This window comes from Eurosta solidaginis, chromosome 1 (assembly GCF_040869045.1).
Source record: "Eurosta solidaginis isolate ZX-2024a chromosome 1, ASM4086904v1, whole genome shotgun sequence".
Classification (NCBI taxonomy): Eukaryota; Metazoa; Arthropoda; class Insecta; order Diptera; family Tephritidae; genus Eurosta; species Eurosta solidaginis.
Genome location: NC_090319.1, coordinates 316,200,367 through 316,217,882, shown reverse-complemented (window position 1 = coordinate 316,217,882; position 17,516 = coordinate 316,200,367). Strand labels below are relative to the sequence as shown.

Here is a 17,516-nt window from a genome sequence, read left to right as displayed (position 1 = left end):
TAAGACATACCAAATCGCTGATTTACTAGCTGAGTTTTGGATAATCGATAATTATTAACAAATAGTAGAGAAAGCCGATGCTGGAAATAATTAGACTGGCTGCAGAACTTAACAGCTTCTATAAGAGCATGCAATTTCTAACGTATGCTGATGACATTGATATCTTCGGCCTGGGCTCTCGCGCTGTAAGTTTTGCTTACTCCGAACTAGAAAAAGAAATGTTGAATGAGGATAAAACGAAGAGTTAGCGCATTTCCGCCTTGGCAACCACGTCACTGTTCAAATAGTAAATAGTAAAAGATTTCGTTCATTTGTAAACCAGCATTAAGACAAACAACAACATCAGCTTTGAGATCCAGCGAAGAATCACTCTAGGTAGGCAGTTGAAAAAGAAAGTCCTCTCTCGGCAAACGAAAATCATGCTCTATAAGTCACATATCGTACCCGTCCTGCTTTGTGGTGTAGAAGCATGGACCATGACAGCATCAAATGAGGTGGCTCTGGGAGTGGTTGATGGAAGTTTTTCGAAAGATTTATGGGCCCTACGCATCGGCGACGGCGAGTACCGAAGAAGAATTAATGATGAGCTGTACGACTAGACACCAACATAGTCCAGCGAATTAAGCTACACTGGCTAGGTCATGTCATGCTGAAGAAAGAAAATGCTCCGGCTAAATAGTATTCTTATCAGGACCCAGCTGTGGAAGCAGAGGAAGGTGGCTGGAAGGACCAGTTGAAAAATGATAAATATTCACTTGGTGTAACTAATTGGCGCCAGTTAACCCAACGACGACGGCCATAACCGTTTAAACGGTTAAGCGTCAAGTAAGCAAGTACAGAGAGCCGATAATTTTTCCTAGGCTTTTGGATTGTTGTCCGACTCTTCTCGAGTTAGCAGGACGAAATAAGAGAGGTACGCAAAAAAATCGCAAAGATAACCGACCGACAGATTCGACAGCTTGTCTTGCACGTCGTTTGGTATCGAATGACTACGTGAGGTATCTCCCAATCTTGAGGAAATTGAGTGTTCTAATCAAAACAGCCCCGGCGTGAAGCTACTTTAGACATGATAAAAGCCGGTTGAGATTTCAGCATACTATGACGGCGACGCAAACTATACCTACTTAAAGAACCGTTACGTAGCAACGATGTAGCTCCGAATGAGACACTTCTCGATTCCAGATACATACTTCCAAGTGAACCGAAACCCAAATACTTTCGCATATTTCTGGTAAAAGCTCCACAGTCATTTGAAATTTCTTGATTTCTCCATATCATCCTCCCCAGTAAACAGTGGCCCGTAAAAATTCAAATTACCATTGATAACTGAGTCTTGATGAACGCAATCACTAAGGAGGACCTTGCGTAATCCTCTCTCGGCCAAAAGGATCTCGTTAACCACGAGAAAAGTGTCCGCCCAGGGTTTACTATGCTGGCTCGGGGCGCAGCTATATAGGAGCAGACTGTAGGTGCAGCGGAGCTTCGAATTCCATATAGGCATCTACACTCGGGTCAGTTGTTTTCAAACGGGCTAAGAGATCCCTGAATATTGCTATGACACGGGACGCAGATTATCTTAAATTCTTTTGACGCGATCTCAAGCGAGGTCAGGCATTTCCAGCCGCACTTTCCTTACTTAGGGCTTGACAATTCTCAAAGCTATCCGAGTAGGAATTCTATTCTCTATTCTAAAAGAACTGGAAAGCATTCATCCACGGTGTTATTGATCGCGACAACTAGGAAGACACTACAGTGATCGGGAAACTTAAATCTGTAGCATTAAAAAAAATCCTTTTTATCTATTCTAAACCTAAGCGATCGACCCCCGCAATAGGGTTGCCTGAGAAGTATGAAGACTGTCGATATACTCATAACTTAATTGAAATTTAATCACCATTAATTGGCGTCTGGTTGTTGCATTACTGATGCCAATTGGAAGCACCAAGAGAGATCAAGTCTGTCTCCATCTGTCTATTCCAACTCAGTGCAAGTCTTCCCTTCCTCTGCCTCCAGTCCATCGTCTCTTCACACCGTCTATGATTCCCAGCTATACATTAGGACAGGTATGATGAGAGATTAAGTTCTTCTACCAGAACAAACACCTGCGTTCAAGATTTGGAGTTTAATTTTCTATTTGCTTACTTTTTTAGTTTAATCATCAATTTCACCAAATCCAACTGTATACCAGTCATATCATCTCCACAATCGACAAGTGTTATCCTTTGAAGCTGTGACTATAATATCACCCGCATAGCTAAAGGCACATGAAAATACCTCTGAGTCATGACCGCTCAAGACTTGCGAACATTGACTAGTTTCTGTAAACCACAAACGTGCAGTGTGATCCGCTGAAGCGGTCATAAGAAGTGCGCCTGGAGGACTAAAACAAATCTACAAGCAAAGTGTTTGTTAAGGAGGGAAATTGAGATCAAACCAATTTACCTTTGATACTTCGTCTGTATGGCCTTCCATAACTGATAGCAACTCTAAGTCACCTTGTAAGTTCCAGACGCGAGCCGTGCAGTCACTGCTACAGGTGGCCAAACGACAGCCAGTGGAATCGAAGCAAACATCGAGCACCTCCTCACGATGCCCAGTAATATTAAACAATGGCTCATCCAGACGCCTTATGTCCCACAATTGAGCTGTGCTATCTAGCGATGAGGTTGCAATGCGATTACATTCAAAATTCCATATGCAATTGCTTAGCTCAGCGGTATGGCCGCGCAGTTGAGAGATGATGCTGGTAAAAAGAACTTGGTTTATGTTTAATTTCTATTTTTGAGACTGAAATGTACCTTCTACTTCTAATATCAAAAATCGCCGCTGTACCGTCGAAAGAAGCTGTAAGCAACAAATTACCGCAGCGACTGAAGCGAGATGCGATAACTTCAGCACCGTGATGGTTAAGGTTTTGCAGTTCAAAGCCTGCTTCGATGTCGTACAAACGTGCACTACAATCCATGGAAGCTGTTGCTATAATAGTCGTATGTACCGGATCAAATTCCGCCATTACCAATTCTGCAGTATGCCCGTAGAGTGTACAAAGTGATTTCCCATTTGAAGCTGACCACACTTTGGCGGTGCCATCAAAAGAACCAGTGACCACTTTGTCGCTAAAGTGGGAGTGTAAACGAGAGAGTATTAGAATCGTTGCACTCAAAAAGGTATGTAAACTTACCATTGCGGCTGATTGAAAGCCACTGAGAATACTACATTATCATGACCCTTTAGCAACTGCTCCTCGCCAGCGTCGTGAGTATTGATAATGCGACACATGCGGTCATAGCTGCCAGTCAAGCAGCGAGTTCCGCTACGATCAAAACAGACATTGGTCAATGGCAATATATGGCTCACACGACGATGTGAATAGAATTTTTTTTGGGTGGGTTCTTGCAATTTTCGTTGCAGTTTTGTAATGGCCTGACACAGCGGATCGGCGTAGTTGTTGATTATTTGTTGTAGAAGCTGTGCATCAATTGTATTTTTATTTGTAATTTGCGTTGAGTCAATTGCTAGGGAGGTCGTTGCCTTGAATTGTTGTGAGCTTGTTTTAGGCGTTTGTGAGTTTGAGTTATTACGGTCTTGTTGTGGTGATTGCTTCGTTTTTAGTTGGTCAGCCAATATGTTCTTCAGGACTCTTTCAGCTCGTGTACTAAAAATGAATTTGTTAGAAATGTTTCGTCAAGTACAAGATCGTTACTTAGGTTTTAAATCCAATAGGTCTATATGATGAAGCACCTCCTCGCTCTCGGCAATGCGGCAATTGAGCGCTAAACCTAAGATTTTAAAACTTTTAAAAGCATTTTATATAATATCACTGTTGTCAAAAGCGGTAGAAACCTATATTTACTTCGAAACATAGTAAACTAGCCTTTACCCGTCCTAGCTCCGTCCGCTCGAAGAAATTGAGACACAAAATAATGCCCCGATCAAATAGCCACGCTATGGTCTTAAGAAATCCATAAAACAATCGCGAAACTCTCCTGAAATTTTAATGCGTACAAACGCCGAACAATCCGGAGTTAAACCGGAAATGACCCATAGTAGTTCCGAATTCATATTAATATAACCTCGACTCGGGAAAAATCAAAATAAGATAGGAGTTGCATGTGATCGATCAAGCAGGAAAGGCGTGAACAGAAGTGCATACTGTAAAATTTCCATGATCAGGTGCAATAAAAAATAAATACTTGACGTGGTCGACTTGATTTAGGTCGACTTTCTCTTTCAAATTTTTCTTTCTCTTTTTAATTTTCCTACAAATTGGCGGGACAGGACCTAAATATTTGTGCCAACTCCGAACGGCAGCTCCAAGGCAGATGTATTTTCACTGAGAAGCTTCTCATATCAGAAATGCACTCGGAATATTTGCCAAACCACTGTCGAGGGGCGATTCCGATTTTGATGTAGATAGAGAAGACTTAAGGCTCATGATGGGAATACTAACTGGACACTGCCCTCTGGCGTCACAGGCTCTTAAATAAAGCCTCGTCATTAACAGCAGATGCAGGAATCATGGGCTGCAAGATGAAACGGTTGAGAACGTTCTGTGTTCGTGTCGTGCGCTCGCGGCGTAAAGGCTCCAGCTATTAGGGGCGGTAGAGTTGCAAGATGTCGGGACAACAGTTAAGCTAGGTCCTAGAGAACGTCTAGTATTTGCTAAGAGAATGGAGTTATTTTATACCATAAGTCTTGGCACCTAATAGGGGTTGTTCCGTTTGGTTGTGAAACAAAATCTGGTATCGCTATAAATATATTCAGTCTATGTGAGGTCTTTATATACCGCCCAGTTCAACCTAATCGAACCTTATCAAGCAAAACAAACCCAAAAGGGACGCGTGATAGTCTGGAAATAATTTCGAAATTATCCCTAAAATACTCGAAGATAGAGGAGGGTCTGACACTGCTCACCTCGAGCTGTGAAAATAGGGAGGGGTATAACGCTGCTCAAACTTTCACTGTTGATAAGACCTCAATCTTAGTGACCTAGATATCAACTGTTATATTGTCGGTCTAAGCTAAATAGTCTTAGAGGTATAGCGATTTAAAATTAAACTGTCTCCAGGTGGTGTAGGACTCTCCCTTTTCCATAATAAAAAAAAAAAAAAAATGTTAGATTAAACGGCTTTATTGAAAACAATACTTAAATGAAGTAATAGTAATACTAAAATCTAGAAAATAATTAGGTAGGCCCTAAGTACTAGTCATCACATTCCTCATTTATCTAGGGCGTTGATCAGACATTAAATAAAAGCGTTGGGCGCGTCAAATTTCTAAAAATGTGATGCGTAGCATAACCTTGTGAAGGTTCAGTTGGTCTTATATATGACTATCAATAGAAATTTGACGCGTCCAACGCTTTTATTTGTCTTATCAACGCCCTAGATTGATTAGGAATGTGATGACTAGTACCTAGGACCTACCTAATCATTTTCTAGCTTTTAGTGTTATTAGTATTATTATTATTTCATGTAAGTATTATTTTCAATAAAACCGTTTAATTTAAACATTTTTTTTAAATTATTTTATTTTCAAGTTTTTAGCCTTTATAAATTTTAAACATCCGAAAACAATGATTATGAATACAGCAAAGGGCTGTATAGGGAGAATGTTGCAGACCTCATATGAAGTATACCACAAAGAAGTTAAAAAAGAAATCTTCACATTACTAAGAATCAATGATTTTCCGAAAAAAAACCATAAAAACTTTATTAAGAAAAACCAAAAATTCAAACAAACCAAAAACTCCCGATAAACCAATTATTTTCAAGTCGGTGGCTTATGTACCGCAACTATCAGAGCGGTTAGCAAAATCTGACTGCTATGGAAAAGAAACGACAAAAATTGCGCATAAACCTACAAACACTTTAAAAAACATATTTAACAGAACAAAAGCGAAAATACCAATAATGGAAAAAAATATCGTAGTTTACAAGGTACCATGTAAAGGCAACAGCGATGAAACTTGCAATTATATATATATATAGGTGCGACAAAGTCCAAACTCATAACGAGAATTTCACAGCATAAGTCTGATTTTAAATTTTGCAATGAAGTTAATAATCAAAAAACAGCACTCATGGCCCACTGTGCAGACAGCGGCCACACACCAAACTTTGATGAGACTAAAATACTGCAACAAGAACAACACTATAACAAACGCTTCACACTAGAAATGTTACACATTATTAATATTCCGACTAACACACGACTGAACTATAAGAGCGACGTAGATCACAGCGCACATATCTACAAACACCTGCTCACTAAAAAACAGTACCATACTCCACGTCACACAAAGCAGACGTGTTAATGAAAGTATGTATTTATGTGATATGTAAAATGCAAAATTTGTTTATTGTTAATGTTTATTATTTTTGTTTGTCGATTTAAAAGAAAAAATCAAAGGGTATTTTAAATTTTTTAATTACTAAACACGGACCTAAAGCCAGATATAAATACACGTTTTTAGTCTTTATTTAATTGCCTATTATTTCTCTTTCTATTTAGTTCATTTAGTGACTCATTGTTACAAGGACTCTTTCCTGACAATTTGTTACAATCTAAGTCCTCAATACATAATCCTTCCAAAGATTTTACTCGACTCTGCGCCACGTATTCTTGTCCCTCTTCGAACTCCGAAGTATTTTGCTGTCACTTCTATAGGACTGTATGTAATATTTGTTCCAAATATGAACCAAATGGGAGAAGATTTTTTGAATATCTCGATCCTTGCACCATCTACCGACGATTTTTTTCATGGGTCTCTTTCTATGCTTGTATGTATTATGTGTTCCAAATATGAGCCAAATCGGACTACAAATACGATTTTTTTGAATATCTCGATCCTTGCCCCACCTAGCGGCGATTTTTTTTCATAGGTCGCTTTCTATTCTTGTATGTGTTATGTGTTCCAAATATGAACCAAATCGGTCCACAAATACGAGTTTTTGAATTATTTCGATCCATGCGCCACCTATCGAAGTTTTTTTCTTATTATTGCATTGTCATCGGGTTCTGAACTATATTCCAAGTTTCAAGCTTGTAGCTTATCGGGAAGTTACTTAAGTGTCAATTACAAAATTCGTGCCAGCTAGCCAGCCAGCTTGTCAAGTCAAGCTAAATAAAACCGTTAAAAAAAACAGCTGATTGATACCTTCAGAAAAGTGGCTATATTGGCGCAAATTTCGTTTAAATCTGTCAAGCCGTTCTGGCATTGTGACTCAAAACCATACGTCTGGACATCTCAACTTTCACAGTTATATTACGAAATGTTTTGCAACCGATTCGAATAATAAAGCAACGTGACAACTTAAGTCAGAAACTTTACCTTTAAACATGTTCTTCCTAGAAAATATTAGATTTGCACATTTCCTAATTAGACTTTAACTCTTATCGCTTCTAACCACAGAAGTAAAGGCGCATAAATTCGCACATACATACCTGGTGGATAATAACGAAGGTGGATTTTCGTCAGACTCATGATTACCAATTCCCTCAGCCCTAATACATTCGTTGGGTTTTAAAAACTTCTAGACTGAATTTTTTTCAATTAAATTGATATCTTTTTAGTAAAATCAAACAAAGACTAACCAAATGGCATAGTCACTTTCAAACTAAACTAAAATATTACAATTGTTTCCTATCGCTTGATCAATAATAATTTTAGGTGATTAGTAGGCGCGTTGCTAGGTTTTCTACAAGCGGTACCATACTTATGTGTACTCCACGGCGTATAAGTAACAATCAACAACTTTGTTGTCACCATGCTTCAGTGTAAGGTCTCAATGTGCCGAAACAGATGTGTCTGCTAATAAAATCTAATGTTGTTGTTGTAGCGGTAAGGACACTTCCGAAGGCCTTTTTCGCCTCGCGAAACCTGGCATTATCACCGACAAAATCCTCCGCGACCTTATTTACAACATGGACGTCCCAAATGTCGACCATTTTGAACATCCACGTCGATGGCACTACGCTACCGACTGTCCTACACCCCAAAATCTTGGGTGTGACGTTTGTTCAGGATCTACATTTTGGTGAGCATGCAGCCGCAATTGTACCGAAAATCCAGAGCCGTAATAAAGCTCTCAAATCCCTTGCTGGCAGTACTTGGGGAAAAGACAAAGAAACGCTCATTACCACATACAAGGCAATTGGCCAGCCGATTGCATGCTATGCGTCCCCTCTATGGTGGCCAAGCCTAAAAGCTACTCAATGGAAGAAGCTGCAGACCTGCCAAAATACTGCTCTCAGAACCGCCACGGGCTGTCTTCTTATGTCCCCAGAACACCATCTACATAATGAGGGAGAATACTCCACATCAGGGAGAGAAATGATATGCTAACCAAACAGTTCCTGTTGAATACCCAGAAACCTGGGCATCCCAACAGACATCTGATTAATGAGCCAACACCACCCAGGGGCTTAAGGAGTCATCTCCGTAAGCATTATGAGGAAATACATCACCTGAGAACTCAGCCGTATGAAGCAAAAAAACACAAGCAGGTCCTCAGTGAACTCCACAAACAGGCGTCGGACCTTTATGCCAGGAATTGCCCGGTGAATCCAGTACTCAAAGAACAGTACCCGAAACTTGCGGAAGAGGAACGCATACTCCCCAGGGAAACGCGAGTCACTCTAGCTCAACTTAGTTCTGGATACTGTAACAGGTTAAACTCTTACCTATCCAGAATCAACCCCGACATACAAAATGTATGCCCCGCTTGCAATGTGTCCCCATATGACACCAACCATATCTTTAATTGTAATATGGAACCAACGCCTCTAACACCCCTCTCATTATGGTACACCCCTGTTGAAACAGCAAGTTTCCTTGGACTCTCGTTAGAGGATATTGATGACAATTAGTGATCGGTAGCACCTATTGGATGGGGCGAAGCACTGCTACAACAACAACAACAAGGCCTTGTGAGTGTTATCGATGTTGATGGTCCTTTGCCGGATGCAGGCAAGGTATGTTCCGGTAACAAGCATCATAAACGTACTAGCTCGACCACCTCGGGAACGATTTGGTATGACCACATGAAACCTTCTAGGCCATCCCGTCCCAAACCCCCTTGCTCCATCAGGTGTTTGGGGTCGCCAGAGCCTCGGCTGTAAATGAAACCGGATTCGCCACGGTTAGGTGAGGTTGACAATTTGGTATTTTAGTCGCCTTTTACGACAGACATACCTACCGCGGGTATATTCTAAGCCCCCTAACCGACAGGGGCCAGCAAAATCTAATATTTCGAGATGTCTAAACAGTTTAACGCGTTTTATTTTTTTCAAGATTAAAACATGAAAAAAGCAATAAAATTACCTTGATCTCTAAAATGACTTGATTGTGTTTCAAAAACCTTCCTGAAGGAGTATTTCTGAATTGGCAGTCCTTTACCACATGAGATTTCGGTAAGCTCAAGTACCAGCTACAGCTTAATCGAATATTCGAATTATTCGAATGCTCTGGCAGTGCTATGAGTTAATTCGTGTTTTAGATCGGAGCAAATAGCAAAATAATAATTACCAACGATATGCGTTTTGTAACAGATCGGTAGGGAATTTCCTTCCGGGGTCATTTAGGTCACTCCAAAAAGTTTTGGGGACTATTTCATTGTAATTTGCGAGATTTATTAGGAGCATCTCGGGGTCATATCTGTATGTTTATAGGGACTTTCAGGATCATTGGCGACTATTTCGTGGTTATTTCTGCGCTATTTCGGTGTCAATTTTTGGTCATTGCTTGATGATCTTAGGGACTATTTCAGGATTCCTCCGAGGTCATTCAGGGATCACTTCGGGGTAACATCGAGATGATTTTGGAGACTAATTCGAGACTTCCGAAATAATTTCAAGACTGATTTGTGGTTATTTCAAAAAGATCATGGGGACTACTTCAGAGTACTTCCCGTGTCATTTCCCCCGAATTTTGGAATCAAAAATATGCCGAATATGTCTGGCATTTAATGGTTCTTAATGTAATCTCATAGTATGTAATACCGAAAAATCACAAAAAAACTTCCCCAATATCCCCAAAATAATGTAATCTAGAACAAAATGCTTTGGCAGTATTCCTCGGAACATATTTAGTTTCTTGTCACTCAAGTAAATATTCGTTAAAACCGTAAATTTCATCCAATGTTCAATGTACAGAGTGATTCAAAATGGCTTTTAAATACTTTGCTCACGTATTCCTGGGGCCAAGACGAACAAAGATATGAGATAAATTTTATTTGAGTTTCATTGAACTTTTTCGAGAAGTCGGCGTTTAAAGCTCTCATATCAGTCGATTCACATCTCGAGCGACTCGTAGAAATATCAAGTATATCACGTTTTAATAGTAAGGACGTGTCCTTTATTTCTAAATCTAAATGTTTTTGCGATGACCACAAATAGGTTCCCAAATTTTTTAAAAAATTTAGCTTTTTGACCATTTTTTTACTTTATTACCAAAATATGGATTTTCCCAGACGTTTTGTACGCTTCCTTGTGCCTTTTTCAGCGGAATCGAAAGGTTTGGAACATTTTACTTCAGGATGCCGTTAACCGTTTTTGAGACAAACCTTTTGAAGATTTCAATACCTACTAATCGATCAAATTAACAAAGTTTCAACAAAGAAGACATATTTGATATATACATGGCGTATACGTAATTTTTTTTAAACACCATACAAAATCGAAGTTCGATTTTGAAAATCGTTAAATCGCTGAGTTGCGATTTTGGGACCAGCTAGCCGACATTGGAACACTTCTGATTGCTAACGCCGATACGCTAATCGATGAGGATGTAAGAAGCGTTCAATCATTGGGCTATGAAGAAGTGAGAGTGGCTCTAAAACAAAAATGCGGTGGAAAATCATGTTTTAATTGCCGTGTTATTCAAGCACGAAGCTGATGAATACTCGTGGCAGTTACTTGTACTTGTTGCTACCAGTAGCTTATAAGAAATTCCAAGGGATTTTAGATCGTTATTCTCTTGGTTCATCCAAAGTCTGGTGCTTCCCTCCTCTACTCCTGTTGGTGCGTTCCGTTAAAGATACTCTCTATTCGTATAACATGACCAAGCATTAAATACGAATACGGCACGATAAGACATGGGATGAATGGGGAAGGCGACTCATCTGGGGCAGGGGACTAGTTAACTTTTTCCCGGATAGGTTGAAGCTAGGTTCAAGAGCTAAATGTAAGCAGCAAGTTTAAATTGGCTGATCACTGCAGCGGCGAAGGATGCGATTAAGGATGTGGTAGATGAAATGCTATTCAGTGCTACTACAGTTAGGAAATTAACATCTACTCCGATAAACAAGCGGCTATTAAGGCCTCGAGTTCAACTTTAGTGCAACTTTGTACAGAACTATTTTATGATTGAGACTATCAGGGCCCTGGGCCATAGTGATATCTTAGCCCGCAACGGTACAATTGAACCGGATAAAAGCTCAGCAAGCATTGGGCGGACACCATCTCCCGCAGGGTAATAAGATCCTTCTGGCCGTAAGTTGATGGCAGGAGGTCTGCACTAATGATTGGGTGCACTAAGGCTCATCTATCCATGGTCATTGCGGTTTAGACAGGGCGCTGTCCAATATGAATCCATGCGATACGTCTCAATATACGGGAAACCCCTGCTCCTGCTGCAGCTGTATGTAGGATGATGAGGTGAAATCATCGAGTCACTTTATGCAGCTTTTGCCGGAACTAGGTGAAAGTACTTTGGCTGCAACTCACTTGGATTTCCGTAAGATTTATCCAAAGCTAAGATCAGTCTCATTAGAAACTATATCATCGCTATGCAACGATTCTCTAAGTAGCTATAGCTACGTCACCGTTATTTTATTGTATGTGGTATCATAACGGATTTTCATCCTTCCAAGTGAGCTTCCCCTAACCTAACTTAACGTGTTGCTCTATCATAAAAAGTAGTACTGTAGTGATAGCCGCGGCTCAATCCAAAATCACACAAAGTCGTTGCTATCATTTTTTATAGCTGCAGGGCTGCAACCGTGAAGAAGTAGGGCCATTCGGAAGCCGTCTTCAATAACGAAAATAAATTTAGGCCAGAATTTCAATGGACCCTCACTTGTGATAATGTTAATAGCATTAAATTTCATCATCTACAACTTCTTTCTCATATATTATACTCTCGTCAACAATACACTGAAAGAAATGGTGCTAGTAAAATCGACAAATCGGTTCTGTTGTTCTTGACTTAAAGGAGCTTCGGTGAAATTGATCGAATTACGGTTAATTCGACAGAGTTCTTTGTCAAACGAACAAATTAGTCATTTCAACAGAAGAGAGATTTTCGCTCTTAAGTTAACAAAATTCTGTAAAATTGACAAATCCCTAATCAATCTAACTGATTTTTCTGTTAATACAACTGATCAACAGCGATCAACAGTCAATACATGAGCAAATTTCAAAGAGAATTTTACGCTCATTGCGCTCTCTACTTTTTACTTATGACGATGGTGCCACTTGTTAAAAAAACACCAAAATAAGAAAACCACCAAATCGAAAAAACACACAAAATGAGAAAACAACAAAAAAATAGTTTTTCAGTTATCAATACAAAACGAAAAAACCATTCTTTGAATTTACTGTGCAAAAAATTATGAGATAGCGGGACACCTATTTATCGGGTACAATTTTGCAACTTCTCCTCCAAGCGAAATGAAAAATTGCGCCCTCTTGTTGCAAAAGTTTTGTTTGAACGAACAGGATTTTTCCAAAGTTGGTAACATTTTGTTAAATTTTTATGAATTTTCACTCACGCGAACGAATCTAATAAGATAATAAAAAACATCCTGATATTTCCGACAACATAAAAGTTTGAGTTGTTTTGGAATCGTTTCAACTTAAAGTGTTACGAAAATTAAACTTGACGAATTACATGTAAAGTTACTCCAGTGGTGAATTACCTTCTAGCGATTTGATTCTTTACTTTTCTTAACTTACAAGTTCTCTTTTTAAAATGTTATGTCAAACATTTATACTACAAGTTTTGTTCGAAACAATCAAGTGTGGCAACTACATGCGAGAGAAGAAATTGAGAATGAGCTGAGCTGCAACTGAATGAATTGAGAATCAATTTTGTGTCTACTATTTTCATTACTATTTGCAAAGCGAAGTTCAAAACTATAAATTAAATAAAATATAAATTTTGGTGAAAGTGCGTTTAATAAAACAAAATAATAAAGTGCATAATGTTTAATGTGTGCCAGCATATTTGATGTAGGCCCAATTGACGTTCGGTTAGTAAGTGCCACCGTGGTGTGATGGTAGCGTGCTCCGCCTGCCACACCGTATGCCCTGGGTTCGCACCGCGGGCAAAGCAACATCAAAATTTTAGAAATAAGTTTTTCAATTAGAAGAAAATTTTTCTAAGCGGGGTCGCCCCTCGGCAGTGTTTGGCAAGCGCTCCGAGTGTATTTCTGCCATCAAAAGCTCTCAGTGAAAATTGATCTGCCTCGCAGATGGCGTTCGAAGTCGGCATAAAACATGTAGGTCACGTCCGGCCAATTTGTAGGGAAAATCAAGAGGAGCACGACGCAAATTGAAAGAGAAGCTCGGACTTAGATCTCTTCGGGGGTTACCGCGCCTTACATTTATTTGTTTATATGGCAACATAGGTACTTTCGTACAAAGTTTTCGCAACAACTTTTTTTTGTTCATTTGAATACTAAAACGGTCAGCTACCAATCAACGATTTGTGCGCAGTTGATTCAACATCTTGTTGCAATGGATAAAAATTAACAGAAATTTCGGTTCAATTGGCCCGTATTTCGGTTGATTTTACCAGTCTTTTTCTTTCAGGGTACTTTCACAAAACAGGCGCAACTGTTTTTGGTGATGTATCGTTTCTGATATCTGTGGTCACAAGTTATAATCCCTTAATTCGAGAAAAGATGATTCGCAAAAAAAAAAAAAAAAAATTTTTTAGTACTAGATAAACATTGACGATTTTAGATTTAAACAAGTAAAGGTGTTTAAGTTCAGGTGTAACGGAACATTATATACTCATCGTGAGCTTCAATTGTACATTTCATTTCAGATAAATTACTTTTCTACATAACACGTGGCACCGCCCGTTAAAAAAAAATGTCTCCCCCTTTCCGCTTACAACAAGACTTAATAGGTGAAATACCATTGATTCAAAACTATTTTTTGCTAAGTTATAGCTTATTATTCTAGTCTATGACCCTTTCAGATTTGTTTTATATCTAAGTTGCCGTGGCCTTTAACCATTCCCGTCCATTTTTACTAGAAATATTTTCTGCTATAAGAAAATTTGTGTACACAATTTCACTACGATCAGGCAGGTTCTGAAATTCACTTCCGATTGAAAATCTATTAAATTCACTGTGAATCCGAATCACCCTGTTCTGAGTTTCACTTTCACATTTTCTTTTTCACATATTTTTCTTAAATGAACTGCGGCCGAATATGAAGAAAACGAATTCACTAGAAAATATTCGGTTAGCATTCACTTTAATTTGAATTCGTGGATTTGGTGCCATAAAACATGTAAGTCAATTAAATTGCTGTAAGAATATACAAAATTAATTATTTTTACCATAAAACCAAATGATACAAGTTATTTTCTTATATTTTTAAGGGTAAACATAAAAATGTACGCCAAGAGACAGTTCTCATTCAATTTATGGAAAATCATCCAGAAATTGCAGACGGCTTCATAAAAGGTGATAAGGTGAAAGTGGATGCATTGTGGGCGGAGGTTGTGGCAGAATTAAATAACCATGGTCCACCACATAAAGACATTTCTGGCTGGAATAAGGTGCAAAATAAAATTTTCTGTGATGGTGTGTTATTTTTACATATATCTGTGTGTACAATTTTCCAGGTTTGGTTGGATTGGAGAGCTGTTGTTAGGAAAAAAGTTGCCCATAATAATAACGAGGCTGGGGCAATAGGAGGCGGCCCTTTTAATAAGCATGTATTGACGCCAACCGAAGATGCAATTGCTCGGCTATGCAAAATACACACCACCGTAGGAGGAATTCCAAAATCAAAAGACTTTGGAGCAACAGATGATGAGACACCTTCAGAGACCTCCAGCGAAGATGATAATCGGCCTTCAACAAGTGGTGCTGCTGCGTCATCCCGCTCCCGAAGATCCGAGCCCCCTGTTACTGATTGCCTTAAATCGAACATCGAACAATGCATATGAAAAACCTTGTCAATGGCTTTAAGGGAAATATAGAGGCGACAATATATGTGAGCGGCGCGGTTGAAAGTCTCTGTGAAGCAGTGACAGCATTGACAACTGCTATAAAGGAGGGCAACGCTTAGGATAAAAGGCACCATCTTCACATGGAGAGGCTACGGCAGACAGAGAACGAGCTGAAGCTTAAAGAAAACGAATTGGCGGAGTTAAAAATGAACCTGAAATACAACTCGAAAAGAAATAAAAGCGATAACAACTAAAATTTAATTTTTTTAAATCCTAAACGCCACTGATGCTGATTTAGTTTTATGACATGTTATGAAATGTTTTTTTTAACAGTGCGTTAATAAAATATCAATATTTAAACTTTTTAGTAATACTTGTGTGTATTTAAATTATTTATTTATTTCATTAAATTTTCAAGAATTTCTGGGAAGTCGGGAGGCAATATTTTCCCTGATTATTACAGCTTCGCGGTTAAGCGTAGTATCGTTGGATACTTCTTCAGCAATAGCTGATACATCTTCCACATTTTCTACGTTAATTTCAACTGTATCCTGCACATTGTAGTGTTTGCAAACGTTGTGTAAGGCACAGCAAACATTTGTTATTTGTATCACCTTTTGTGGTTGGCATTGAAGACTGCGGGCTAAGCATCGAAATCGACTTTTTAAAACACCAATAGTTCTCTCAATTATATTACGTCCGGGAGAATGTTTTCGCTTAAATGTAAGCTCTGCTGTGCCAAGTTGTGGACTCCTAAATGGTGTTAGCAAAAATGGCTGAATAAGATATCCCGCGTCACCCAAAAGCCATGAACCGCGCTCTCCACTGTCGTAGCGTCGTTGAAAATGGTCATTTGCTCTGCTCACACTCCATATCATTGCGTCATGACATGATCCGGGGTGGCGAGCGTCAACAGCTCTAATAACCATTTTGTAATCACAGCAAAAATTGGTGTTATAATTATTTTTAAGGAATATTTTAATTTTTGCCATTACTACTAACAATCAGTGCATTCATGCTAAAATATCCTTTGCGATTATAGAAGACGCTGTGGTCTATATGTGGTTTGGTTATTGGAATATGCGTTCCATCAATGCAGCCAATTACTCCAGGAATCCCAAAGTTTTGCTGAAAATGTTGTTTGGATTGCGTCACCGCATTTTCCGTCATTCGTAATTTAATCCACCTGGGACACAAGTATTTTTCCAAAATTCGCAACACTTGCTTCAGTACTTTTGCTATAGTACTTCGGCCCATCGCGATGTAGCTATCTTTGTCCACAGCTTTTTGGAAACCTCCTTCGGCTAGAAATCGCAGTGTTGCAGCCATTTCAAAATGCAGTTGGAATGGATGTGCCTTTTATATGAGGCTCAATAACATTTAACAGCATTATAAATGCATCTTTGTTAACACGATAGCTGGACACGAAACTGTAAAGAACATTGCTATATAAAGCAGAACATAACGCAAGCACTATAAACTTACACAGCTTCAGGCACATATAAAGGATTTGAGTGATCCCGCAAAATCTTTCTATTAAGAGCTTCTTCAACACGCGCCTCATTTTCCAACAAAATAAATGCAAGAGTAGTTGTAGCCCTAAATTATTGCTTAATTTTTATTTTTAAATAATTCTCAAATAATTTTTTCACTCTCCAAACGATAGCTGTCAGATGTCAAACATTCATTTTGGGGTGAAATTAAAACGAGTTCTAAAATGAACGAAACGTTCGTTTTTCAGAACACCAAATTTAAATTCACTCGTTTTAAAGATTCATTTTCATATTCACTTTCACTCGATTTTCAGAACCTGCCTGGATATGTTAATTTTTCTTCGAGTTATGGCTCCCGAAACATAGAAAATTGCTTAGTCACAAAAGGGGCGGTGCCACACCGATTTTCAAAAATTTTAGTGTTTTCCAATTTAATTTTATAATTCATTCATTCATTCATATCTTTATTAAGTCAATGGCAAAAGACCTTACTGACTAGATTTACAATATTATTATAAATTAACTTAAAACTAATTAACAATGAGTTCAAGGAATAATTGTATTTGCTCGGTAGTAAGACTCAATCAGTATCTTAAACAAAGGTCTTGACATTGTAAAGTCAAGATTCAGACTTCTAGAGATCCTATTAAACTCTTCAAGTCCTCTAATGAGAGGTGCAAAATTAAGGTAATTAGATCTCCGAACTTCAATGTAAAATATAGTATAAGAACGGTGAGTTCTATTGGGAACATTAAAACAAATGTTTCCAAGCAGAGCTGGGCAGTCGATTATACCAGCGATAATGTCGAAGATAAACATTAAATTTTGAA

General features: G+C 38.7%; 1 protein-coding gene across 1 annotated transcript; it reads right to left on the bottom strand.

The window, feature by feature from the left end:
- Positions 1–2,193: 2,193 nt before the first annotated feature.
- Positions 2,194–7,561, bottom strand: LOC137243946 (dynein assembly factor with WD repeat domains 1). The gene is made up of 6 exons (XM_067772312.1): positions 7,447–7,561; positions 3,704–3,779; positions 3,182–3,655; positions 2,799–3,116; positions 2,443–2,743; positions 2,194–2,391 (listed from the first exon to the last, which is right to left on the bottom strand). Exons 1-6 carry the CDS (start codon positions 7,484–7,486, stop codon positions 2,194–2,196), a joined length of 1,407 nt encoding a protein of 468 aa, XP_067628413.1. The 5' UTR covers positions 7,487–7,561.
- Positions 7,562–17,516: the final 9,955 nt, after the last annotated feature.